The 26,118-nt window shown below is 50.9% G+C and overlaps 1 protein-coding gene across 2 annotated transcripts; it reads left to right on the top strand.

Moving 5' to 3' along the window:
* Positions 1 to 428: 428 nt before the first annotated feature.
* rec8b (REC8 meiotic recombination protein b) lies at positions 429 to 25,980 on the top strand. 2 transcript variants are annotated; one of them, XM_069188073.1, is made up of 18 exons: positions 431 to 1,437; positions 5,294 to 5,362; positions 6,417 to 6,559; positions 7,666 to 7,741; positions 8,182 to 8,302; positions 10,800 to 10,869; positions 12,245 to 12,312; positions 15,875 to 15,974; positions 16,521 to 16,602; positions 17,551 to 17,725; positions 17,810 to 17,941; positions 18,176 to 18,248; positions 19,270 to 19,388; positions 19,897 to 19,945; positions 20,963 to 21,035; positions 21,871 to 21,978; positions 23,027 to 23,133; positions 23,655 to 25,980. In XM_069188073.1, the coding sequence occupies exons 1-18, from the start codon at positions 1,382 to 1,384 to the stop codon at positions 23,741 to 23,743; spliced, it is 1,710 nt and encodes a 569-aa protein (XP_069044174.1). In that variant the 5' UTR covers positions 431 to 1,381; the 3' UTR covers positions 23,744 to 25,980. The 2 variants fall into 2 exon arrangements, with proteins under 2 accessions (XP_069044175.1, XP_069044174.1); XM_069188074.1 differs by lacking the exons at positions 23,027 to 23,133; positions 23,655 to 25,980 and having other exon boundaries at positions 429 to 1,437; positions 21,334 to 21,956.
* Positions 25,981 to 26,118: the final 138 nt, after the last annotated feature.

The following is a 26,118-nucleotide window of genomic DNA, read 5'->3' on the forward strand; positions in this document are numbered from 1 at the left end:
CCAGACACAGTTGGATGAGCTTCTCCGGTCAGGACAGGAGGCTCTTCATTACACAGAAGTTGCTGGCGATTAGCTGGAAACTTCTGAACCGATTTATCGATGAAAGAACGACACCTTAACGCGATTGACGTTACCTTAAGACTGTTCTGAGATCAGTACTGTACTGTTACCTACCCCTAGGAAGCGTGATTTAACTACATAATCGTTGATACGCGATTAATCGGTTAATGTACACATCCCTCGCATTAAAATAAAGCGATGCTCTTCTACCGTGCCGACACCCACGGCTCACGGCTCACAAGCGCCATGAGTATCACCGGCCATTATGAGAATCGATTATTCAGTTAAAATGGCGTGAGATGGTTTAAAACTGCACGCATCTGCCTTTTACTAAACTCATCTGATAGTCTTTACTAGTGAGGATCGGACTTTCTAATTTCGGACTTCGATTTTTTTGTGTGTGTGTTAACTACTAGTGGACCTGCACTAGTTTCCTGATTGGCCTGCCGGCTCGCCGCCGGGACTGTCATTGGCTGCCGCTGGCCGTGACGTCACGGTCTCCAGGAGGATTCCGGCAGGCGGAGCGAGTTTGAATAAAGCTGTCACCTGATTGGTAGCTGTTACCTGGCAGGAGAAGCAAATACAGTGACGCTATTGGCCAGGACCCTGTCTCTAAAACGAGCGCACCGACAGCTGATTGGATGGAAGAAGACAGACCCGACGGGGGCCCCGCCCCCTCAGAAGCCCTAGTGCCGCAGCTGTCAGGCGGGAGACGAGAGGCGTCAGTTCGACTCGCCCTCAGCCACTGAGACAACACTGCGGATTATTATTTTATTCAGCGCTTTTTAACGCTTTTTGTAAATGACTTCAATACTCCTGGAATTGTTAATTAAAAAAAAACCTTCGCAGGAGAAACAAAACTTTTAGTCGCTCAGTATTGCTTTCAATATCATCTCGCTGGTTAATCTTTCGATATTGTGTTCACAATATACTGAAATTAAAAAAAAACTAAGACTCCGTACAGACGGAAAGGAATCGTTATTGATGTTCAGCTATTTTACGTTCTGGCTCTGCGCTCAACTATACAACCGAAGTTTCAGTTGGGATCTCGAGAGAGGGGAATATTGATCCGAATATCGGAATAACTTTTAAAAACTGATCGAAATGATTTCGCCCAGCTTGACGCTGGGATTTTAAACGGAAAACTCAACACTGTTGGGCATTTCTCTATGGGTACGTTTTAACAAGGGTCCTTTAAAAAATCTCTCAGGGAATATCAGTGCAGACAGGGCGCAGGTCGATCTGACCATCGATTAGTATCTCGTGCTGGGACAGAAGCGGTCGATCGCCAATCACCGATCAGTAACAGAGACCCGGGACCATGTTTTACTACCCTAACGTGCTGCAGAGGCACACCGGCTGCTTCGCCACCATCTGGTGAGATCATCGTCCGGCTACAAAACTTTCCTATAGGACTGAGGTGGAGTGTGTGTGAGTGTACAGTACCTATAGGATTGAGGTGGTGTGTGTGAGTGTACAGTACCTATAGGATTGAGGTGGAGTGTGTGTGAGTGTACAGTACCTATAGGATTGAGGTGGAGTGTGTGTGAGTGTACAGTACCTATAGGATTGAGGTGGTGTGTGTGAGTGTACAGTACCTATAGGATTGAGGTGGTGTGTGAGTGTACAGTACCTATAGGATTGAGGTGGAGTGTGTGTGAGTGTACAGTACCTATAGGATTGAGGTGGTGTGTGAGTGTACAGTACCTATAGGATTGAGGTGGAGTGTGTGTGAGTGTACAGTACCTATAGGATTGAGGTGGGGTGTGTGTGAGTGTACAGTACCTATAGGATTGAGGTGGTGTGTGAGTGTACAGTACCTATAGGATTGAGGTGGTGTGTGTGAGTGTACAGTACCTATAGGATTGAGGTGGTGTGTGTGTGAGTGTACAGTACCTATAGGATTGAGGTGGAGTGTGTGTGAGTGTACAGTACCTATAGGATTGAGGTGTTGTGTGTGAGTGTACAGTACCTATATGATTGAGGTGGTGTGTGTGAGTGTACAGTACCTATAGGATTGAGGTGGAGTGTGAGTGTACAGTACCTATAGGATTGAGGTGGAGTGTGTGTGAGTGTACAGTACCTATAGGATTGAGGTGGAGTGTGTGTGAGTGTACAGTACCTATAGGATTGAGGTGTTGTGTGTGAGTGTACAGTACCTATATGATTGAGGTGGTGTGTGTGAGTGTACTGTACCTATAGGATTGAGGTGGTGTGTGTGAGTGTACAGTACCTATAGGATTGAGGTGGTGTGTGTGAGTGTACAGTACCTATAGGATTGAGGTGTTGTGTGTGAGTGTACAGTACCTATAGGATTGAGGTGGTGTGTGAGTGTACAGTACCTATAGGATTGAGGTGTTGTGTGTGAGTGTACAGTACCTATAGGATTGAGGTGGAGTGTGTGTGAGTGTACAGTACCAATAGGATTGAGGTGGAGTGTGTGTGAGTGTACAGTACCTATATGATTGAGGTGGAGTGTGTGTGAGTGTACTGTACCTATAGGATTGAGGTGGAGTGTGTGTGAGTGTACAGTACCTATAGGATTGAGGTGGAGTGTGTGTGAGTGTACAGTACCTATAGGATTGAGGTGTTGTGTGTGAGTGTACAGTACCTATATGATTGAGGTGGTGTGTGTGAGTGTACTGTACCTATAGGATTGAGGTGGTGTGTGTGAGTGTACAGTACCTATAGGATTGAGGTGGTGTGTGTGAGTGTACAGTACCTATAGGATTGAGGTGTTGTGTGTGAGTGTACAGTACCTATAGGATTGAGGTGGTGTGTGAGTGTACAGTACCTATAGGATTGAGGTGTTGTGTGTGAGTGTACAGTACCTATAGGATTGAGGTGGAGTGTGTGTGAGTGTACAGTACCAATAGGATTGAGGTGGAGTGTGTGTGAGTGTACAGTACCTATATGATTGAGGTGGAGTGTGTGTGAGTGTACTGTACCTATAGGATTGAGGTGGTGTGTGTGAGTGTACAGTACCAATAGGATTGAGGTGGTGTGTGTGAGTGTACAGTACCTATAGGATTGAGGTGGAGTGTGTGTGAGTGTACAGTACCTATAGGATTGAGGTGGAGTGTGTGTGAGTGTACAGTACCAATAGGATTGAGGTGGAGTGTGAGTGTACAGTACCTATAGGATTGAGGTGGAGTGTGTGTGAGTGTACAGTACCTATAGGATTGAGGTGGAGTGTGAGTGAGTGTACAGTACCTATAGGATTGAGGTGGAGTGTGTGTGAGTGTACAGTACCTATAGGATTGAGGTGGAGTGTGTGTGAGTGTACAGTACCTATAGGATTGAGGTGGAGTGTGTGTGAGTGTACAGTACCTATAGGATTGAGGTGGTGTGTGAGTGTACAGTACCTATAGGATTGAGGTGGAGTGTGTGTGAGTGTACAGTACCTATAGGATTGAGGTGGAGTGTGTGTGAGTGTACAGTACCTATAGGATTGAGGTGTTGTGTGTGAGTGTACAGTACCTATAGGATTGAGGTGGTGTGTGTGAGTGTACAGTACCTATAGGATTGAGGTGTTGTGTGTGTGAGTGTACAGTACCAATAGGATTGAGGTGGAGTGTGAGTGTACAGTACCTATAGGATTGAGGTGGAGTGTGTGTGAGTGTACAGTACCTATAGGATTGAGGTGGAGTGTGAGTGAGTGTACAGTACCTATAGGATTGAGGTGTTGTGTGTGAGTGTACAGTACCTATATGATTGAGGTGGTGTGTGTGAGTGTACAGTACCTATAGGATTGAGGTGTTGTGTGTGAGTGTACAGTACCAATAGGATTGAGGTGGAGTGTGAGTGTACAGTACCTATAGGATTGAGGTGGAGTGTGTGTGAGTGTACAGTACCTATAGGATTGAGGTGGTGTGTGTGAGTGTACAGCACCTATATGATTGAGGTGGTGTGTGTGAGTGTACAGTACCTATAGGATTGAGGTGTTGTGTGTGAGTGTACAGTACCTATAGGATTGAGGTGGAGTGTGTGTGAGTGTACAGTACCTATAGGATTGAGGTGGAGTGTGTGTGAGTGTACAGTACCTATAGGATTGAGGTGGAGTGTGTGTGAGTGTACAGTACCTATAGGATTGAGGTGTTGTGTGTGAGTGTACAGTACCTATATGATTGAGGTGGTGTGTGTGAGTGTACTGTACCTATAGGATTGAGGTGGTGTGTGTGAGTGTACAGTACCTATAGGATTGAGGTGGTGTGTGTGAGTGTACAGTACCTATAGGATTGAGGTGTTGTGTGTGAGTGTACAGTACCTATAGGATTGAGGTGGAGTGTGTGTGAGTGTACAGTACCTATAGGATTGAGGTGGTGTGTGTGAGTGTACAGTACCTATAGGATTGAGGTGGTGTGTGTGAGTGTACAGTACCTATAGGATTGAGGTGTTGTGTGTGAGTGTACAGTACCTATAGGATTGAGGTGGAGTGTGTGTGAGTGTACAGTACCTATAGGATTGAGGTGGTGTGTGTGAGTGTACAGTACCTATAGGATTGAGGTGGTGTGTGTGAGTGTACAGTACCTATAGGATTGAGGTGGAGTGTGTGTGAGTGTACAGTACCTATAGGATTGAGGTGGTGTGTGTGAGTGTACAGTACCTATAGGATTGAGGTGGTGTGTGTGAGTGTACAGTACCTATAGGATTGAGGTGGAGTGTGTGTGAGTGTACAGTACCTATAGGATTGAGGTGGAGTGTGTGTGAGTGTACAGTACCTATAGGATTGAGGTGGTGTGTGTGAGTGTACAGTACCTATAGGATTGAGGTCGGGTGTGTGTGAGTGTACAGTACCTATAGGATTTAAGTGAGGTGTGTGAGAGTGTACAGTACCTGTAGGAGTGGCCTGTGGATTGTGTATGTATATGGCATATCAGATTGTGTTATATGGAATGTGTATCCCAGTGTGTCTCCAGCTCCCCCTGCTGGCCCAGTGTTGTAGAAGAGCTGTGTATCCCAGTGTGTCTCCCCCTGCTGGCCCAGTGTTGTAAAAGAGCTGTGTATCCCAGTGTGTCTCCAGCTCCCCCTGCTGGCCCGGTGTTGTATAACAGCTGTGTCTCCAGCTCCCCCTGCTGGCCCAGTGTTGTATAACAGCTGTGTATCCCAGTGTGTCTCCCCCTGCTGGCCCAGTGTTGTATAACAGCTGTGTATCCCAGTGTGTCTCCCCCTGCTGGCCCAGTGTTGTATAACAGCTGTGTAATGGTGTAATGTGTGTTTTTGTTGTGTTCAGGCTCGCTGCCACGAAAGGTATCCAGGTCACCCGCCGCGAGTGTCTCAAAGTGAACGTCGGGCAGACATGGTGAGGCTCTGTCTCTCCCTGTGTGCGGCTGTTTGCAGCACAACGAGCTTGAGAGTCTGTCACTGTGCGTCTTTCTCTGTGTGTGAGCACGTCTCTCAGTGTGTATTTCTGTGTGAGTCTGTGTGTAAGTACGTCTCTCAGTGTGTGTTGCTGTATGTCTGTGTGTGAGAATGTCTCTCGGTGTGTTTGTGTGTGATTATTTATCTCAGTTTGTGTATGTCTGTGTGAGCATATGTCTCATTGTGTGTTTTCTCTATGTGAGCGTGTGTCTGTCTGTGTGTTTCTCAGGGTATGTTTCTGTGTGTGAGTGTTTGTGTGTAAGTACGTCTCTCAGTGTATGTTTCTGTCTGTGTGTCTGTGAGTGAGCACATCTTTCAGTGTGTGTGTGTGAGTGTGTGTTTGTGTTTAAGTACGTCTCTCAATGTGTGTGTTTCTCTAGGTCAGTGTGTGTCTGTGTGTGCGTATGTCTCTCAGTGTGTGTTTCTGTATGTGTGTATGTCTCATTGTGTGTTCCTGTATGTGAGTGTAAGTACGTCTCTCAGTGTGTGTGTTTCTCTAGGTCAGTGTGTGTCTGTGTGTGCGTATGTCTCTCAGTGTGTGTTTCTGTTTGTGTGTATGTCTCATTGTGTGTTCCTGTATGTGAGTGTAAGTACGTCTCTCAGTGTGTGTGTTTCTCTAGGTCAGTGTGTGTCTGTGTGTGCGTATGTCTCTCAGTGTGTGTTTCTGTGTGTGTGTGTCTGTGAGTGAACACATCTCTCAGTGTGCGTGTGTGTACGTCTCTCAGTGTGCGTTTCTGTGTGTAAGTTTAAGTTCATGAGCTTGTGTCTGTCTTTGTGTGTGTCTGTGTGCTGCTGTGTGTGTCCAGGTGTGTCAGTCTCAGTGTGAGAGAGAGCGTCTGTCTGTTTTATGCATAAGAAATGAAGAGATTCTTCAACAACTATTTTACTCAAAAGTACCATTACTTGTCTCTCAGGGAGTTTATTATTGCTTATTTATTATTGAGAGGAACATGTGGGCTCATTGTGACATAACACCTCACTTCCTGTGTCTACAGTGATGACATCATGGACTACGTGCTGGTGCGAGTGGAGCCCCTCCTTCCTGACCTCCCCCGACCCCGATTCTCCCTCTACCTGTCCTGTCTGCTGCAGTATGGAGTCGTCCTGGTCTACCACCGCCAGTGCAACTACCTGCTGGGTACATTAACACTGCACTGAGAGAGAGGGGTTCATACAGACACACTGACTGACTGGACACTCCAGTACATTAACACTGCACTGAGAGAGAGGGGTTCATACAGACACACTGACTGACTGGACACTCCAGTACATTAACACTGCACTGAGAGAGAGGGGTTCATACAGACACACTGACTGGACACTCCAGTACATTAACACTGCACTGAGAGAGAGGGGTTCATACAGACACACTGACTGGACACTCCAGTACATTAACACTGCACTGAGAGAGAGGGGTTCATACAGACACACTGACTGACTGGACACTCCAGTACATTAACACTGCACTGAGAGAGAGGGGTTCATACAGACACACTGACTGACTGGACACTCCAGTACATTAACACTGCACTGAGAGAGAGGGGTTCATACAGACACACTGACTGGACACTCCAGTACATTAACACTGCACTGAGAGAGAGGGGTTCATACAGACACACTGACTGACTGGACACTCCAGTACATTAACACTGCACTGAGAGAGAGGGGTTCATACAGACACACTGACTGACTGGACACTCCAGTACATTAACACTGCACTGAGAGAGAGGGGTTCATACAGACACACTGACTGGACACTCCAGTACATTAACACTGCACTGAGAGAGAGGGGTTCATACAGACACACTGACTGACTGGACACTCCAGTACATTAACACTGCACTGAGAGAGAGGGGTTCATACAGACACACTGACTGACTGGACACTCCAGTACATTAACACTGCACTGAGAGAGAGGGGTTCACACAGACACACTGACTGACTGGACACTCCAGTACATTAACACTGCACTGAGAGAGAGGGGTTCATACAGACACACTGACTGACTGGACACTCCAGTACATTAACACTGCACTGAGAGAGAGGGGTTCATACAGACACACTGACTGGACACTCCAGTACATTAACACTGCACTGAGAGAGAGGGGTTCACACAGACACACTGACTGACTGGACACTCCAGTACATTAACACTGCACTGAGAGAGAGGGGTTCACACAGACACACTGACTGACTGGACACTCCAGTACATTAACACTGCACTCTCTTTCTGCCTGGCTGTAGAGGAGATCCAACATACTCTGGAGAGGCTGATTCGCTCTGAGAAGCACCTGAGGATCGATATGACAGAGCCAGAGAGGTTAGAGGTCAAGAGCAACACTGACACCCATCTGTCTCACTGTCTCAGTCCTGACAGAGAAGGGCAATCTATAAGTGGGGTACCTTTATATGCACCTATAAGGGGGGTACACCCGTATATGCAACTATAAGGGGGGTACACCTGTAAGCAGGCTACACCTGTACTCACCCCTATAAGGGGGGCACACCTGTAGATGCCCCCATAAGGGGGGTGCACCTGTACATGCAGCAATAAGGGGGTGCACACCTCTACATGCACCAATAAGGGGGGGTACACCTGTACATGCACCTGTAAGCGGGGTACACCTGTACGTGCACCAATAAGCTGTAGTAATAAAGTCTCAATGTCTACCAATGACATCACTGCGACTCTATTGCCATGGCGCCCAGGCTGCTGTCACTGGTATCCTGGCACACAGTCTGCTCTGTGTCTCCCTCCAGGGTCAACGTGAACCTGCCGGACCCACTGTCTCTCCTCATGGACACTGAGGGGGCCCTTGACCCATTCTTCGGGGTCATGAGTGCTGACCTCACACTGCCCAGTCCACTGAGACTGCCCCAGGTGAGACACACTGACCTCACACTGCCCAGTCCACTGAGACTGCCCCAGGTGAGACACACTGACCTCACACTGCCCAGTCCACTGAGACTGCCCCAGGAGAGACACACTGACACTGATCTCACACTGAGACTGCCCCAGGTGAGACACACTGACACTGATCTCACACTGAGACTGCCCCAGGAGAGACACACTGACACTGACCTCACAGTGAGACTGCCCCAGGAGAGACACACTGACACTGACCTCACACTGAGACTGCCCCAGGAGAGACACACTGACACTGACCTCACAGTGAGACTGCCCCAGGAGAGAGACACTGACACTGACCTCACACTGAGACTGCCCCAGGAGAGACACACTGACACTGACCTCACACTGAGACTGCCCCAGGAGAGACAAACTGACCTCACACTGCCCAGTCCACTGAGACTGCCCCAGGAGAGACAAACTGACCTCACACTGCCCAGTCCACTGAGACTGCCCCAGGTGAGACACACTGACCTCACACTGCCTAGTCCACTGAGACTGCCCCAGGAGAGACACACTGACACTGATCTCACACTGAGACTGCCCCAGGAGAGACACACTGACACTGACCTCACAGTGAGACTGCCCCAGGAGAGACACACTGACACTGACCTCACACTGAGACTGCCCCAGGAGAGACACACTGACACTGACCTCACAGTGAGACTGCCCCAGGAGAGACACACTGACACTAACCTCACACTGAGACTGCCCCAGGAGAGATACACTGACACTGACCTCACACTGAGACTGCCCCAGGAGAGACAAACTGACCTCACACTGCCCAGTCCACTGAGACTGCCCCAGGTGAGACACACTGACCTCACACTGCCCAGTCCACTGAGACTGCCCCAGGTGAGACACACTGACACTGATCCCACACTGCCCAGTCCACTGAGACTGCCCCAGGAGAGACACACTGACACTGACCTCACACTGAGACTGCCCCAGGAGAGACACACTGACACTGACCTCACACTGAGACTGCCCCAGGAGAGACACACTGACACTGACCTCACAGTGAGACTGCCCCAGGAGAGACACACTGACACTGACCTCACACTGAGACTGCCCCAGGAGAGACACACTGACACTGACCTCACACTGAGACTGCCCCAGGAGAGACACACTGACCTCACACTGCCCAGTCCACTGAGACTGCCCCAGGAGAGACACACTGACCTCACACTGCCCAGTCCACTGAGACTGCCCCAGGAGAGACACACTGACCTCACACTGCCCAGTCCACTGAGACTGCCCCAGGAGAGACACACTGACCTCACACTGCCCAGTCCACTGAGACTGCCCCAGGTGAGACACACTGACCTCACACTGCCCAGTCCACTGAGACTGCCCCAGGAGAGACACACTGACACTGACCTCACACTGAGACTGCCCCAGGTGAGACACACTGACACTGATCTCACACTGAGACTGCCCCAGGAGAGACACACTGACACTGACCTCACACTGAGACTGCCCCAGGAGAGACAAACTGACCTCACACTGCCCAGTCCACTGAGACTGCCCCAGGTGAGACACACTGACCTCACACTGCCTAGTCCACTGAGACTGCCCCAGGAGAGACACACTGACACTGATCTCACACTGAGACTGCCCCAGGAGAGACACACTGACACTGACCTCACAGTGAGACTGCCCCAGGAGAGACACACTGACACTGACCTCACACTGAGACTGCCCCAGGAGAGACACACTGACACTGACCTCACAGTGAGACTGCCCCAGGAGAGACACACTGACACTAACCTCACACTGAGACTGCCCCAGGAGAGACACACTGACACTGACCTCACACTGAGACTGCCCCAGGAGAGACACACTGACACTGACCTCACACTGAGACTGCCCCAGGAGAGACAAACTGACCTCACACTGCCCAGTCCACTGAGACTGCCCCAGGAGAGACAAACTGACCTCACACTGCCCAGTCCACTGAGACTGCCCCAGGTGAGACACACTGACCTCACACTGCCTAGTCCACTGAGACTGCCCCAGGAGAGACACACTGACACTGATCTCACACTGAGACTGCCCCAGGAGAGACACACTGACACTGACCTCACAGTGAGACTGCCCCAGGAGAGACACACTGACACTGACCTCACACTGAGACTGCCCCAGGAGAGACACACTGACACTGACCTCACAGTGAGACTGCCCCAGGAGAGACACACTGACACTAACCTCACACTGAGACTGCCCCAGGAGAGATACACTGACACTGACCTCACACTGAGACTGCCCCAGGAGAGACAAACTGACCTCACACTGCCCAGTCCACTGAGACTGCCCCAGGTGAGACACACTGACCTCACACTGCCCAGTCCACTGAGACTGCCCCAGGAGAGACACACTGACACAAGAGAGTGCAGCTGCTGAGGTTTTTGACACTGTAAGCAATATCTACAACCACTCACATGAACAGCCTGTGTGTGTGTGATTGCAGATTCAACACATCCTGGAAGCAGCAACCCCAGAGCGCTCACCTGTGGAGTCTCCTCGAATCTCACCAGAGGGTCAGTCCCAGCGAGAACAGAGAGGGGTTAATACTTCAGTGAGAGAGAAGGGGGTTAATACAGCAGTGAGAGGGGTTAATACCACAGTGAGAGAGAGAAGGAGGTTAATACTGCAGTGAGAGAGAGAAGGGGGTTAACACTACAGTGAGAGAGGGGTTAATACCACAGTGAGAGAGAGAAGGAGGTTAATACCACAGTGAGAGAGAGGTTAATACTGCTGTGAGAGAGAGAAGGGGGTTAACACTGCAGTGAGAGACAGAGGTTAATACTGCAGTGAGAGACAGGTTAATACTACAGTGAGAGAGAGAGGTTAATACTGCAGTGAGAGAGAGAAAGGGGTTAATACTGGAGTGAGAGAGAGAAGGCGGTTAACACTGCAGTGAGAGACAGGTTAATACTGCAGTGAGAGACAGGTTAATACTACAGTGAGAGAGAGGGGTTAATACTGCAGTGAGAGAGAGAAAGGGGTTAATACTGCAGTGAGAGACAGGTTAATACTACAGTGAGAGAGGGGTTAATACTGCAGTGAGAGACAGAGGTTAATACTACAGTGAGAGGGGGTTAATACTACAGTGAGAGAGGGGTTAATACTGCAGTGAGAGAGAGGTTTATACTGCAGTGAGAGAGAGTCTGGAGTTAGAACTACAGTGAGAGATGAGTTAATACAGCACTGAACAAGAATGACTAAGTGTGGTTTCTAAGTGTGCCCTCTAAATGTCTGGACTTGGGCTCTGGTGTCAAGATGGGCGGAGTTATCTTGTGAGAAGGGCGGGGCCGCCTGCTGAGAGGCTGTGCCTGTCTCATTTGAGGGTGTGGCTATCACACATGGGGGCGGGGTCATCTCCTGAGAGGATGTGGCAGTCTTACATCAGGGTGGGATTATCTCCCAGGAGGGTGTGGTAGGTTCTAATCAGGGTGGGGCTATCTCACGAGGGTGGGGCCATCTCCCGCCAGGGTGGGGTTATCTCACAGGAGGGCTGGGATATTTGCCCCAGTGTGGGGTCGTCTCCCGGGAGGGTGGGGTTATCTCACAGGAGGGCTGGGATTTTTGCCCCAGTGTGGGGTCGTCTCCCGCGAGGGTGGGGTTATCTCACAGGAGGGCTGGGATATTTGCCCCAGTGTGGGGTTGTCTCCCGCCAGGGTGGGGTTATCTCACAGGAGGGCTGGGATATTTGCCCCAGTGTGGGGTCGTCTCCCGCGAGGGTGGGGTTATCTCACAGGAGGGCTGGGATATTTGCCCCAGTGTGGGGTCGTCTCCCGCGAGGGTGGGGTTATCTCACAGGAGGGCTGGGATATTTGCCCCAGTGTGGGGTCGTCTCCCGCGAGGGTGGGGTTTCAGACAGTACCCATCGGTCTGTGTGTGTTGTGCCTGCAGCCCTGACAGCCTCTCCAGAGTCCATCACCCTGAGGGAGAAGGAGCCCATTGTGACACCAGCTCCTGAGGTACAGGAGACACTGTCGCTCTCTCTCCTGTCCTCTCTCCTCTCTCCTCTCACTCTCCTCTCTCCTGTCCTCTCTCCTCTCACTCTCTCTCTCCCTCTCACTCTCTCTCTCCCCTCCCTCTCCCTCTTCCTCTCCCTCTCCCTCTCCCTCTTCCTCTCCCTCTCCCTCTCCCTCTCACTCTCCTCTCTCCCTATCTTCTCTCTCCATCTCTCCCTCTCCTCCCCTCTCTCCCTCTCCTCTCAATTCAATTCAATTCAATTCAATTCAAGGTGCTTTATTAGCATGACCGATAGGTACAATCAGTGTTGCCAAAGCAAATAAAAATAATAAAATTAACATAGAACAAAACAAAAAATAGAAGTAAAATAAAATCTACAGACATGTTACAGACATTTACAACAAAGACATATTATATAATATCGACATATACTGTAGGCGGCTGGAGCATTATTGGGAGACGGACTCACTGTTCCTCAGGCTGTGACAGGAGATCACATACTGGGCTGCCAGATCAACTGAGTTCCCTCCTCCCTCTCCCAGTAGGATTGGGACCTGTTGTGGTTTTGGCAGGTGTGGGAACTCTAGGATTAGATTTCTGAATTTCGGGAAGAATGTTTCTCTAATCCCAGAGTATCTGTCACAGTGCAGTAGGAAGTGCACCTCTGTCTCTATTTCTCCCTGCTGGCAGTGGGAGCACAGCCTGTCCTCTCTGGGCAGCCAGGTCTGCCTGTGTCACCCAGTTTCTATGGCCAGGTTGTGGTCACTGAGCCTGTACTTCGTCAGGGTCTGTTTCTGTTTGTTATTTTTTATTTTGGTCAAATATTCAGCTAGTGTGTATTGTCTGTTTAAGGTTCTGTAGCATTCCAGTTTATGTTGTGTTTGTGTGTGTGTGTCCCAGTGTGTGAGATATTGCTGTTTGATCTGTGCTGTGATGTGGTTGAGTCTGGGTTGTGGTGCTCTAGCAGTGCTGTCCTGAGGGTGGTTAGTGTCGGTGTGGCTCAGGTCGGTGAGCCTCAGGACCAGCTGGCTCAGGGGGCTCTGTTTTGGGCTCAGCTCTTGGCTCAGCAGGGCTTTGTGGTGGTAGGAATTTTGGTCACTGTTTTTTAGGTATAGCCAATACTTTAATATTCTTTTCTGTATGTTTATCAATAGTGGGTACTGGCCTAATTCGGCCCTGCACCCGTTGTTAGGAGTTTTTCTCTGCACACGGAGGATGATTCTACAGATCTCCATGTGCAGAGTTTCTGTGGGGTGTTTGTCCCATTGGGTGTAATCCTGGTCTGTGAGGGGACCCCAAACTTCACTGCCGTATAGGGCAATGGGTTGGATTACACTTTCAAATATTTGGAGCCAGATTCTTGTTGGTGGGTTGATGTTGAAGAGCCTCCTTCTTATTGCATAGAAAGCCCTGAGTGCCTTCTCCCTCAGTGCCTTCACTGCCAGGTCAAAACTCCCGGAAGAGCTGATGGTGAGACCGAGATATGTGTAGCTGGATGTGTGCTCCAATGTGTTGTTGTTCAGTGTGAATTTGTACCTGTTTCCCTGAGGTCTGGCTTTCTTCTGGAAAACCATAACTCTGGTCTTGTCCAGATTGACTGTCAGTGCCCAGGTCTGACAGTACTGCTCCAGCAGTGCCAGGTTCTGCTGCAGCCCCTGTTCTGTGGGCGACAGCAGGACCAGGTCATCTGCGTAGAGCAGGAACTTGATTTCTGTGTCGTGTAGTGTAAGACCAGGAGCTGCAGACTGCTCCAACATTCCTGCTAATTCATTGATATAGATATTGAACAGTGTTGGGCTCAGGCTGCAGCCCTGTCTCACCCCGCGGCCTTGGGTGAAGAATTTAGTCCTTTTGTTTCCAATTTTCACTGCACATTTGCTCTCTGAATACATTGATTTAATTATGTCGTAGACTTTGCCCCCTATGCCACTTTGGAGTAGTTTATAAAACAATCTCTCATGCCAAATCGAGTCAAATGCTTTTTTGAAATCGACAAAGCAGGCAAAAATTTTTCCTTTGTGTTTTTGGTGGTCGTGTTTGTCTATCAGTGTGTGTAGGGTGTAAATGTGATCAGATGTGCGGTGATCTGGCAAGAAGCCAATCTGACTTTTACTCAGGACATTGTGTTCGGTAAGGAAGGCCAGTATTCGTGTGTTCGGGATACTGCAGAATACCTTCCCCAGGTTACTGTTCACACAGATGCCCCGGTAGTTGTTGGGATCGAGTTTATCTCCACTCTTATAGATGGGCGTGATCAGTCCTTGGTTCCAGGCCTCGGGGAAACATCCGGCTGTCATGATGAGATTGAGGAGTTTGAGCAGGGCTTGTTGCAACTTTGGGCTGCTGTGTCTCAGCATCTCATTTATGACTCCATCATGGCCACAGGCTTTGCGTGGTCTGAGGGCCTGGAGTTTGTCCAGTAGCTCCTGCTCAGTGATTGGGGAGTCTAAGGGGTTTTGGTTGTCTTTGATAGCCAATTCCAAAATTTTGAGTTTTTCATAAATGGTGTTTTGGTCTGATTGATTTGTATTTGGGAGCTTTTCATAGAGATTTTCAAAGTATGTTTGCCAGATTGTTCCATTTTGGATGGCCAATTCTTCTGGTTTTGATTTGTTTAAGTTGTTCCACTTCTCCCAGAAACAATTCTGATTTAGTGACTCCTCAATTTCTGCAAGTTGTTTGTCTATGTATGTGTTTCTTTTCTTTTTCAGCGTGTGTTTGTAAAGTTTTACCATGTCACAGTACCTGAGTCGCAGATCTGTGTTGTGTGGTTGTCTGTGTTTTTCATTTGAGACTTTTCGTAGTGCATTTCTGATGTTTTTGCACTCCGTATCAAACCACTTTTCTTTTGCTTTTGTTTTTTGGTAGTTTTTTGATGTAGTTGTTTTTAGCTTAGATTTTGATGCTAGTTTGTGGAATAGGTGATTTAGTTTTTGTGTGGCCAAGTTTATGCCTAATTTGTTGGTTTGATACGGAGTGTTTAGGAATGTGTCCATCAGTGTCTGAATTTCGTCATCACCCAGTGCAGTTTGGTATCTGTCTAGGCTGTCTGTGTCCCATCTGTATGCCTGGTTGAGGTCATACAGCTGGCTGGGCTGTGTCAGTGTGTCTCTGTGCTGGTGTGTTCTCTTCATGTAGAGTGTGATCTGGCTGTGGTCGGAGAGGGGAGTTTGTGGCCTGACAGTGAAGGCACTGATACAGGAGGGGTCCAGGTCGGTGATGGCGTAGTCCACCACACTGCTGCCCAGAGCTGAGCTGTAGGTGAACCTGCCTAGAGAGTCCCCTCTAGTCTCTGTCTGACTCTCCTCTCACTCTCCTCTCTCCTCTCCCCTCTTCTCTCTCTCCCTCTCACTCTCCTCTCTCCTCTCACTCCTCCCTCTCTCCCTCTCACTCTCCTCTCTCCTCTCACTCTTCTCTCTCCTGTCCCCTCTCTCTCACTCTCCTATCTCCTGTCCCCTCTCTCTCTCCTCCATCTCACTCTCCTCTCTTCTCTCTCTCCCCTCTCTCCCTCTGTCTGACTCTCCTCTCTCTCCTCTCCCTCTCTCTCCTCTCCCCCTGTCGCAGTTTGAAGGAGTGGAGCTGCCCGAGGTCACAGCCAGAGAGTTAGACTTGCTGATCGAGCAGCCAGAGCTCGTTCTGCTACAGCCAGAGAGGGAGGCCGAGGGTGAGACAGGCCCCGAGAGAAGCAGTGTGAGAATAGAGAGTGAGACAGGCCCTGAAAGAGAGTGAGACAGGCCCAGAGAGAAGCAGTGTGAGAATAGAGAGTGAGACAGGCCCTGAGAGAAACAGTGTGAGAATAGAGAGTGAGACAGGCCCTGAAAGAGAGTGAGACAGGCCCAGAGAGAAGCAGTGTGAGAATAGAGAGTGAGACAGGCCCTGAGAGAAACAGTGTGAGAATAGAGAGTGAGACAGGCCCAGAGAGAAGCAGTGTGAGAATAGAGAGTGAGACAGGCCCCGAGAGAAGCAGTGTGAGAATAGAGAGTGAGACAGGCCCTGAGAGAGAGAGTGAGACAGGCCCTCAGAAAGGCAGGGCGACAGGTGGACAGCAGTGGCATGAGGTGAAGAGAGGGACAGGGAGCAGCTGACCTGAGCTGCAGTGGTGAGACAGGCCCTGAGAGAGAGTGAGACAGGTGGACAGCAGTGGTGTGAGGTGAAGAGAGGGACAGGGAGCAGCTGCCAGGCCACAGAGTGACTGGACTCTCTCCTGCAGGGCCGGAGGAGAGGGAGAGGGAGAGAGAGAGGGAGAGAGAGAGAGACCTGGAGCTGCTGGAGCCCCTGCCCACGGTGGAGCAGTGAGTGACAGCCCGAGGGATGCTGGGGTTCTGTACAGAGGTACCCCTGGGGCTCACCCTGTCACAGCCCGAGGGACGCTGGGGTTCTGTACAGAGGTACCCCTGGGGTTCGCCCTGTCACAGCCCGAGGGACGCTGGGGCTCTGTACAGAGGTACCCCTGGGGTTCGCCCTGTCACAGCCCGAGGGACGCTGGGGCTCTGTACAGAGGTACCCCTGGGGTTCGCCCTGTCACAGCCCGAGGGACGCTGGGGTTCTGTACAGAGGTACCCCTGGGGTTCGCCCTGTCACAGCCCGAGGGACGCTGGGGCTCTGTACAGAGGTACCCCTGGGGTTCGCCCTGTCACAGCCCGAGGGACGCTGGGGTTCTGTACAGAGGTACCCCTGGGGTTCGCCCTGTCACAGCCCGAGGGACGCTGGGGCTCTGTACAGAGGTACCCCTGGGGTTCGCCCTGTCACAGCCCGAGGGACGCTGGGGCTCTGTACAGAGGTACCCCTGGGGTTCGCCCTGTCACAGCCCGAGGGACGCTGGGGATCTGTACAGAGGTACCCCTGGGGTTCGCCCTGTCACAGCCCGAGGGACGCTGGGGTTCTGTACAGAGGTACCCCTGGGGTTCGCCCTGTCACAGCCCGAGGGACGCTGGGGCTCTGTACAGAGGTACCCCTGGGGTTCGCCCTGTCACAGCCCGAGGGACGCTTGGGTTCTGTACAGAGGTACCCCTGGGGTTCGCCCTGTCACAGCCCGAGGGATGCTGGGGCTCTGTACAGAGGTACCCCTGGGGTTCGCCCTGTCACAGCCCGAGGGATGCTTGGGTTCTGTACAGAGGTACCCCTGGGGTTCACCCTGTCACAGCCTGAGGGGGTGTCTATGCAGGAGGGAAAGACACAGGTCAGACTGCACTCGAGGGGCCTGAGTGACCTCTGTGACCTGTGTGACCCCTCTCTCACAGGCTTGTGGACACGGCCCCAGAGCAGGACATCGTCCTCCTGCTGGATGAGGAGACGGGGCTGCCCATCACCATTCCTGCAGAGCTCGTCCTGGAGGTCACACCCCCGGTCAGCGTCTCTCTCCCACCTCTGCCACCCGAGAGAGAGGAGGACAGGGAGAGGGTGGTCAGTCCAGAGGTCAGTTACTCTCACAGTGCAGTGTTAATGTACTGGAGTGTCCAGTCAGTGTGTCTGTATTAACCTCTCTCTCTCTCTATGTAGCTCCCTGAACTTGATCTTGTCACTCCTAAGAGACGAAGGCGTCAGCTACAGTTCATTGATCCAGAAACCCAGATAAGCCAGGATGCACTGCGTGAGCAGATTGAAGACCCTCTGGCTGAGACCCAGCGTCCGGTATGAGTGTGAGCGTTCACTGAGTTTGATCCACTGTCTCTTTCAGTGATATTAAACTGTGTCCAGTCAGTCAGTGTGTCTGTATGAGCCCCTCTCTCTCAGTGCAGTGTTAATGTACTGGAGTGTCCAGTCAGTCAGTGTGTCTGTATGAACCCCTCTCTCTCAGTGCATTGTTAATGTACTGGAGTGTCCAGTCAGTGTGTCTGTATGAACCCCTCTCTCTCTCTCTTTCAGTCTCAGCTCTTGGTACAGGATCCTTTGCTCCGGAGAGAGCCTCCATCAGATCTCTTCAACAGACCTTGTACCTGTGAGTGAGATAAACATTTCCTCCAGCCTGTCAGTGTGGGACACCCCCTTCAGACAAAAGAGACTTAGTTCCTCCAGCCTGTCAGTGTGGGACACCCCCTTCAGACTAAAGAGACTCAGTTCCTCCAGCCTGTCAGTGTGGGACACTCCCTTCAGACTAAAGAGACTCAGTTCCTCCAGCCTGTCAGTGTGGGACACTCCCTTCAGACAAAAGAGACTTAGTTCCTCCAGCCTGTCAGTGTGGGACACTCCCTTCAGACTAAAGAGACTCAGTTCCTCCAGTCTGTCAGTGTGGGACACTCCCTTCAGACAAAAGAGACTTAGTTCCTTCAGCCTGTCAGTGTGGGACTCTCCCTTCAGACTAAAGAGACTCAGTTCCTCCAGTCTGTCAGTGTGGGACACTCCCTTCAGACAAAAGAGACTTAGTTCCTCCAGCCTGTCAGTGTGGGACACTCCCTTCAGACAAAAGAGACTTAGTTCCTTCAGCCTGTCAGTGTGGGACTCTCCCTTCAGACTAAAGAGACTCAGTTCCTCCAGTCTGTCAGTGTGGGACACTCCCTTCAGACAAAAGAGACTCAGTTCCTCCAGCCTGTCAGTGTGGGACACTCCCTTCAGACTAAAGAGACTCAGTTCCTTCAGCTTATCAGTTTAGGACACTCCCTTCAGAATAAAGAGATTCAGTTCCTTCAGCCTGCCAGTGCAGGAAACTCACTTCAGACTAAAGAGACTCAGTTCCTCCAGCCTGTCAGTGTGGGACACTTCCTTCATGCTAAAGAGACTTTAGTGCAGTTTTTCATGTCATAATCGAGCTCTGGTCGTGGGAAGGAAGTCCCAGTTGCCCTGTTTGTGCTTGACCAGCAGGGAGGCGACAGAGAGGTCGTGCCACCCTGTGTTGGCAGCAGTGCTCATATTGCCGTCTCCTGTGTTTCGGTGCCGCTGCTCTGTGCTTGTGTCTGTGGCCCCACGGGCTCCTGCTGTTGTGTCACCCCATTCTTAACAGCTCTCTCTCCCGCCCTCCCCAGACCTACACCCCGACATCTTGGCTCTGTGGAAGCGCTGTGCCTTCGTCACCCCCACCCCGCTGTCTGTCTGGAGGGAGAGGGAGAGGGAGGAGGAGAGAGCGGAGATCAGCGAGAGAGAGGTACAATCCCTCTGTCTGATTCTCTGTCTCTGTGCCTGGTCACCTGTGTCTGTCTGATTCTCAGGGCCTGTCTGTCTCTGTGCCTGTCTGTCTGTGTCTGTCTGATTCTCAGGGCCTGTCTGTCTCTGTGCCTGGTCACCTGTGTCTGTCTGATTCTCAGGGCCTGTCTGTCTCAGTGTCTGTCTGATTCTCAGGGCCTGTCTGTCTCTGTGCCTGGTCACCTGTGAACCTGTCTATCTGTATGTCTCGCGATGTGTTTGATGCCTTATGTTATCGTGACGGTGAGTGTCTGTGTATTTTTCTCATGTGGTCTTGATCACTTGTGTGTGTCTCACTCTGATCATGTGTGTGTGTCGCCATGTCTCACTCTGATCATGTGTGTGTCGCCGTGTCTCACTCTGATCATGTGTGTGTGTCGCCGTGTCTCACTCTGATCATGTGTGTGTCGCTGTGTCTCACTCTGATCATGTGTGTGTCGCTGTGTCTCACTCTGATCATGTGTGCGCAGGAGCTCAGAGAGATGGTGGAGCTGGGAGTGTCTCAAGTTGAAGTGTCCGGTAAGAACAGCTTCTAATTAACTCCTCACACTGGTACAGAAAAACATCTCCATCCCTGAGCTCTTACACACAGGAGCTGGGCCTGAGAGAAACCGCACCTCAACCCCAGAGTGGACACTTACCCTACTGACGGTGTCCTGGGATCTGGACTGACCAGCGGTCAGGACACCCCTACTCTTCCTGACAGTGTCCTGGGATCTGGACTGACCAGTCAGGACACCCCTACTCTTACTGACAGTGTCCTGGGATCTGGACTGACCAGCAGTCAGGACACCCCTACTCTTACTGTCAGCGTCCTGGGATCTGTACTGACCAGTCAGGACACCCCTACTCTTACTGACAGTGTCCTGGGATCTGTACTGACCAGTCAGGACACCCCTACTCTTACTGACAGTGTCCTGGGATCTGGACTGACCAGCAGTCAGGACACCCCTACTCTTACTGACAGTGTCCTGGGATCTGGACTGACCAGTCAGGACACCCCTACTCTTACTGACAGTGTCCTGGGATCTGGACTGACCAGCGGTCAGGACACCCCTACTCTTACTGACAGTGTCCTGGGATCTGTACTGACCAGCGGTCAGGACACCCCTACTCTTACTGACAGTGTCCTGGGATCTGGACTGACCAGCAGTCAGGACACCCCTACTCTTACTGACAGTGTCCTGGGATCTGTACTGACCAGTCAGGACACCCCTACTCTTACTGACAGTGTCCTGGGATCTGGACTGACCAGTCAGGACACCCCTACTCTTACTGACAGTGTCCTGGGATCTGGACTGACCAGCAGTCAGGACACCCCTACACTTACTGACAGTGTCCTGGGATCTGTACTGACCAGTCAGGACACCCCTACTCTTACTGACAGTGTCCTGGGATCTGGACTGACCAGCGGTCAGGACACCGCTACTCTTACTGACAGTGTCCTGGGATCTGGACTGACCAGCGGTCAGGACACCCCTACTCTTACAGTGTCAGTGTGACCACCTGGCTGACCCGTTGTCCTGTCTGTGGCAGTGCCCTCAGAGCCCACGCTGGAGGTGTCCGAGGAGGAGCGCTCCCGCATCCTGGTCACCCCGGAGACCAAGTGGTGAGAGGGGGCGTGGCCTGGCGGGGCGGGGCGGGGCGGGGCCTGGGCGGGGCCGGGGCGCTGGGGCAGGCGTGAGCAGTCCTGATTTCTGCTGACTCGAGTCGGAGCTGCAGCCCCCCGAAGGCCCGGCAGGAATAAGGGCCTCCCTGTTAAGAGTCAGGACTGCAGGCGGTGTGTGTGTGTGTGTGTGTGTCTGGAGACGCTGATCCCTCTGGAGGGTCAGAGTCAGGGTCAGTGTGTGTGTGTGTGTGTGTGTGTGTGTGTGTGTGTGTGTGTGTGTGTGTGTGTGTGTGTGCAGGTCTCCAGTGCCGGAGGTGCTGATCCCTCTGGAGGGTCAGAGTCAGGGTCAGGGTGTGTGTGTGTGTGTGTGTGTGTGTGTGTCTGCAGGTCTCCAGTGCCGGAGGTGCTGATCACTCTGGAGGGTCAGAGTTAGGGTAAGGGTGTGTGTGTGTGTGTGTGTGTGTGTCTGCAGGTCTCCAGTGCCGGAGGTGCTGATCCCTCTGGAGGGTCAGAGTCAGGGGGTGTGTGTGTCTGCAGGTCTCCAGTGCCGGAGGGGCTGATCCCTCTGGAGGGTCAGAGTCAGGGTCAGGGGGTGTGTGTGTGTGTCTGCAGGTCTCCAGTGCCGGAGGTGCTGATCCCTCTGGAGGGTCAGAGTCAGGGTCAGGGGGTGTGTGTGTGTGTCTGCAGGTCTCCAGTGCCGGAGGTGCTGATCCCTCTGGAGGGTCAGAGTCAGGGTGTGTGTGTGTGTGTGTGTGTCTGCAGGTCTCCAGTGCCGGAGGTGCTGATCCCTCTGGAGGGTCAGAGTCAGGGTCAGGGGGTGTGTGTGTGTCTGCAGGTCTCCAGTGCCGGAGGTGCTGATCCCTCTGGAGGGGATCCCAGAGGAGATCCCGGGCCGCAGGGAGAGGGAGCCGGAGGAGGGTCTGACGGCTGAGACTGTCCTCGGGTAAGAGAGTCAGCTGCTGTAGAGACTCGTCATACTGGAGCTCATTCAGCACACGAGCTCAGGGAAGCAGGGTGGAGCAGAGGGGGAGGAGTGTGGAGTACTGTGGGAGCAGTGGAGTAGTAGTGGGTGAGTAGTGTGAAGTAGTGGGGCAGTAGTGTAGAGTAGTGGTTTAATAGTGGGGCAGTAGTGACCTGTTCACTGTTCGCAGCCTAGCGCATAGTAGTGGGGGTAGTAGTGTAGAGTAATGGGGTAGTAGTGTAGAGTAATGGGGAAGTAGTGTAGAGAAGTGGTTTAGTAGTGGGGCAGTAGTGTAGAGTAGTGGTTTAGTAGTGGGTGAGTAGTGGGGCAGTAATGTAGAGTGGTAGTTTATTAGTGGGGCAGTAGTATAGTACTGGGCGAGTAGTGGGACAGTAGGGGTTTAGTAGTGGGGCAGTAGTGTAGAGTAGTGGTATAGTACTGGGTGAGTAGTGGGGCAGTAATGTAGAGTGGTAGTTTATTAGTGGGGCAGTAGTATAGTACTGGGCGAGTAGTGGGGCAGTAATGTAGAGTGGTGGTTTAGTAGTGGGGAAGTAGTGGTATAGTACTGGGCGAGTGGTGGTTTAGTAGTGGGGCAGTAGTGGTATAGTACTGGGCGAGTAGTGGGGCAGTAATGTAGAGTGGTGGTTTAGTAGTGGGGAAGTAGTGGTATAGTACTGGGCGAGTAGTGGTATAGTAGTGGGGCAGTAGTGGTATAGTACTGGGCGAGTAGTGGTATAGTACTGGGCGAGTGGTGGTTTAGTAGTGGGGCAGTAGTATAGTACTGGGCGAGTAGTGGTATAGTACTGGGCGAGTGGTGGTTTAGTAGTGGGGCAGTAGTATAGTACTGGGCGAGTAGTGGTATAGTACTGGGCGAGTAGTGGTTTAGTAGTGGGGCAGTAGTATAGTACTGGGCGAGTGGTGGTTTAGTAGTGGGGCAGTAGTGGTATAGTACTGGGCGAGTAGTGGTTTAGTAGTGGGGCAGTAGTATAGTACTGGCCACTAACAAGACCCACATGTTCACTGTCTGCAGCCTGGCGGCCGCGGCGCTCAGGCAGTTCAGGCAGGTGGCCTTCGACTCGCTGCTGCCCCCTGACTGTGACAGGAGAACTGCAGCCCTCTTCTTCTACAGACTGCTGGGTAAGAGACACCTTTCATCCTTCCCTCACACTGGGACCTGGCTGTCCAGAGAAGACACACTCAGTATCCACAGCCTGGACACAGACAGACCTGGCTGTCCAGAGAGGACACACTCAGTGTCCACAGCCTGGACACAGACAGACCTGGCTGTCCAGAGAGGACACACTCAGTGTCCACAGCCTGGACACAGACAGACCTGGCTGTCCAGAGAAGACACACTCAGTATCCACAGCCTGGACACAGACAGACCTGGCTGTCCAGAGAGGACACACTCAGTGTCCACAGCCTGGACACAGACAGACCTGGCTGTCCAGAGAGGACACACTCAGTGTCCACAGCCTGGACACAGACAGACCTGGCTGTCCAGAGAAGACACACTCAGTATCCACAGCCTGGACACAGACAGACCTGGCTGTCCAGAGAGGACACACTCAGTGTCCACAAACTGCCCATAGAAACTGGAGGTGTAGAAATATCCAGGTGTGTACAGTGTATATTAACTGAATGTGTGTGTTTTTCAGAGTTGGTGTCTGCAAGAATCCTGAAAGTGCATCAGGCTGAACCCTACAGCGTCATCATTGTGACACCTGGAGAGCTGTACTCATACTAACACACTCACTCACACTGACACACAGTGATATACCGCTACAACAATTGACACACACTCAGTGTAGGGAGGTGACAGTAACACACACTTAATGTGATTACAGTGTGAAGGGTTAGGGCTACAGTATACAGAGGTTAAGGGTACACACACAGTGTACAGAGATCAGGCTTACAGTGTAGAAAGGTTAGGGTTACACACATACTCCGTGTAAAGAGGTTATGGTGACAGTGTAGAGGTGTTATGATTACACACATACTCAGTGTAGAGAGGTTATGATTGCACACATACTCAGTGTAGAGAGGTTATGATTGCACACATACTCAGTGTAGAGGTGTTATGATTACACACATACTCAGTGTAGAGGTGTTATGATTACACACATACTCAGTGTAGAGAGGTTATGATTGCACACATACTCAGTGTAGAGAGGTTATGATTGCACACATACTCAGTGTAGAGAGGTTATGATTGCACACATACTCAGTGTAGAGAGGTTATGATTACACACATACTCAGTGTAGAGGTGTTATGATTGCACACATACTCAGTGTAGAGGTGTTATGATTACACACATACTCAGTGTAGAGAGGTTATGATTGCACACATACTCAGTGTAGAGAGGTTATGATTGCACACATACTCAGTGTAGAGAGGTTATGATTGCACACATACTCAGTGTAGAGAGGTTATGATTACACACATACTCAGTGTAGAGGTGTTATGATTGCACACATACTCAGTGTAGAGAGGTTATGATTGCACACATACTCAGTGTAGAGAGGTTATGATTGCACACATACTCAGTGTAGAGAGGTTATGATTACACACATACTCAGTGTAGAGAGGCTAGGGTTACAGTGTTACAGGGTTACAATGTAGAGAGGATGGAGTTACAGTGCAGAGAAATTAGGGGTACACCCAATGTAGAGAGGCTAGGGTTACACACACAGTGTAGAGAGGCTAGGGTTACACACACAGTGTAGAGAGGCTAGGGTTACACACTCAGTGTAGAGAGGCTAGGGTTACACACACTTAGTGTAGAGAGGCTAGGGTTACACACACAGTGTAGAGAGGCTAGGGTTACACACACACTCAGTGTAGAGGAGTTAGGGTTACAGTGTAGAGAGGTTAGGGTCACACACACACTCAGTGTAGAGAGGTTAGGGTTACACACACACTCAGTGTAGAGAGGTTAGGGTCACACACACTCAGTGTAGAGAGGCTAGGGTTACACACACTTAGTGTAGAGAGGCTAGGGTTACACACACAGTGTAGAGAGGCTAGGGTTACACACACACTCAGTGTAGAGGAGTTAGGGTTACAGTGTAGAGAGGTTAGGGTCACACACACACTCAGTGTAGAGAGGTTAGGGTTACACACACACTCAGTGTAGAGAGGTTAGGGTCACACACACACACAGTGTAGAGAGGCTAGGGTTACACACACACTCAGTGTAGAGAGGTTAGGGTCACACACACACACAGTGTAGAGAGGCTAGGGTTACACACACACTCAGTGTAGAGGAGTTAGGGTTACACACACACAGTGTAGAGAGGCTAGGGTCACACACACACTCAGTGTAGAGGAGTTAGGGTTACAGTGTAGAGAGGTTAGGGTCACACACACACTCAGTGTAGAGGAGTTAGAGTTACAGTGTAGAGAGGTTAGGGTCACACACACACTCAGTGTAGAGAGGCTAGGGTTACACACACACTCAGTGTAGAGAGGTTAGGGTCACACACACACACAGTGTAGAGAGGCTAGGGTTACACACACACTCAGTGTAGAGGAGTTAGGGTCACACACACACAGTGTAGAGAGGCTAGGGTTACACACACACTCAGTGTAGAGGAGTTAGGGGTACAGTGTAGAAGGGTAAGGGGTACAATAGAGAGAGAGATTAGGGTTTAGTGTACAGAAAGGCTCAGGATGCAGTGCTCACTCTGTGTTTCAGAAGTGGTTGCTATGATTTTTCTCACATACTGTTCTAAGTGTAGACATTACAAGACAAGAAAGTAGAGATTAAAGACACATTTCTTATAACAAGAAATTCTGTTTTTCTACTTATTTTTTGTCCAAACCACACTGTACATATTATGGCTCAGGATTCGTCTAGATTAAAGATCCATGTTAAAGAGCCCATCTCTGTGTCTGATTGGTGAGCAGGTAGGGCTTGTGAACACTACATTAACACTGCACTGAGAGGGGTTAATACAGACACACTGACTGACTGGACACTCCAGTACATTAACACTGCACTGAGAGAGAGGGGTTCATACAGACACACTGACTGACTGGACACTCCAGTACATTAACACTGCACTGAGAGAGAGGGGTTCATACAGACACACTGACTGACTGGACACTCCAGTACATTA

Source organism: Lepisosteus oculatus, chromosome 4, assembly GCF_040954835.1.
Source record: "Lepisosteus oculatus isolate fLepOcu1 chromosome 4, fLepOcu1.hap2, whole genome shotgun sequence".
Taxonomy (NCBI): domain Eukaryota; kingdom Metazoa; phylum Chordata; class Actinopteri; order Semionotiformes; family Lepisosteidae; genus Lepisosteus; species Lepisosteus oculatus.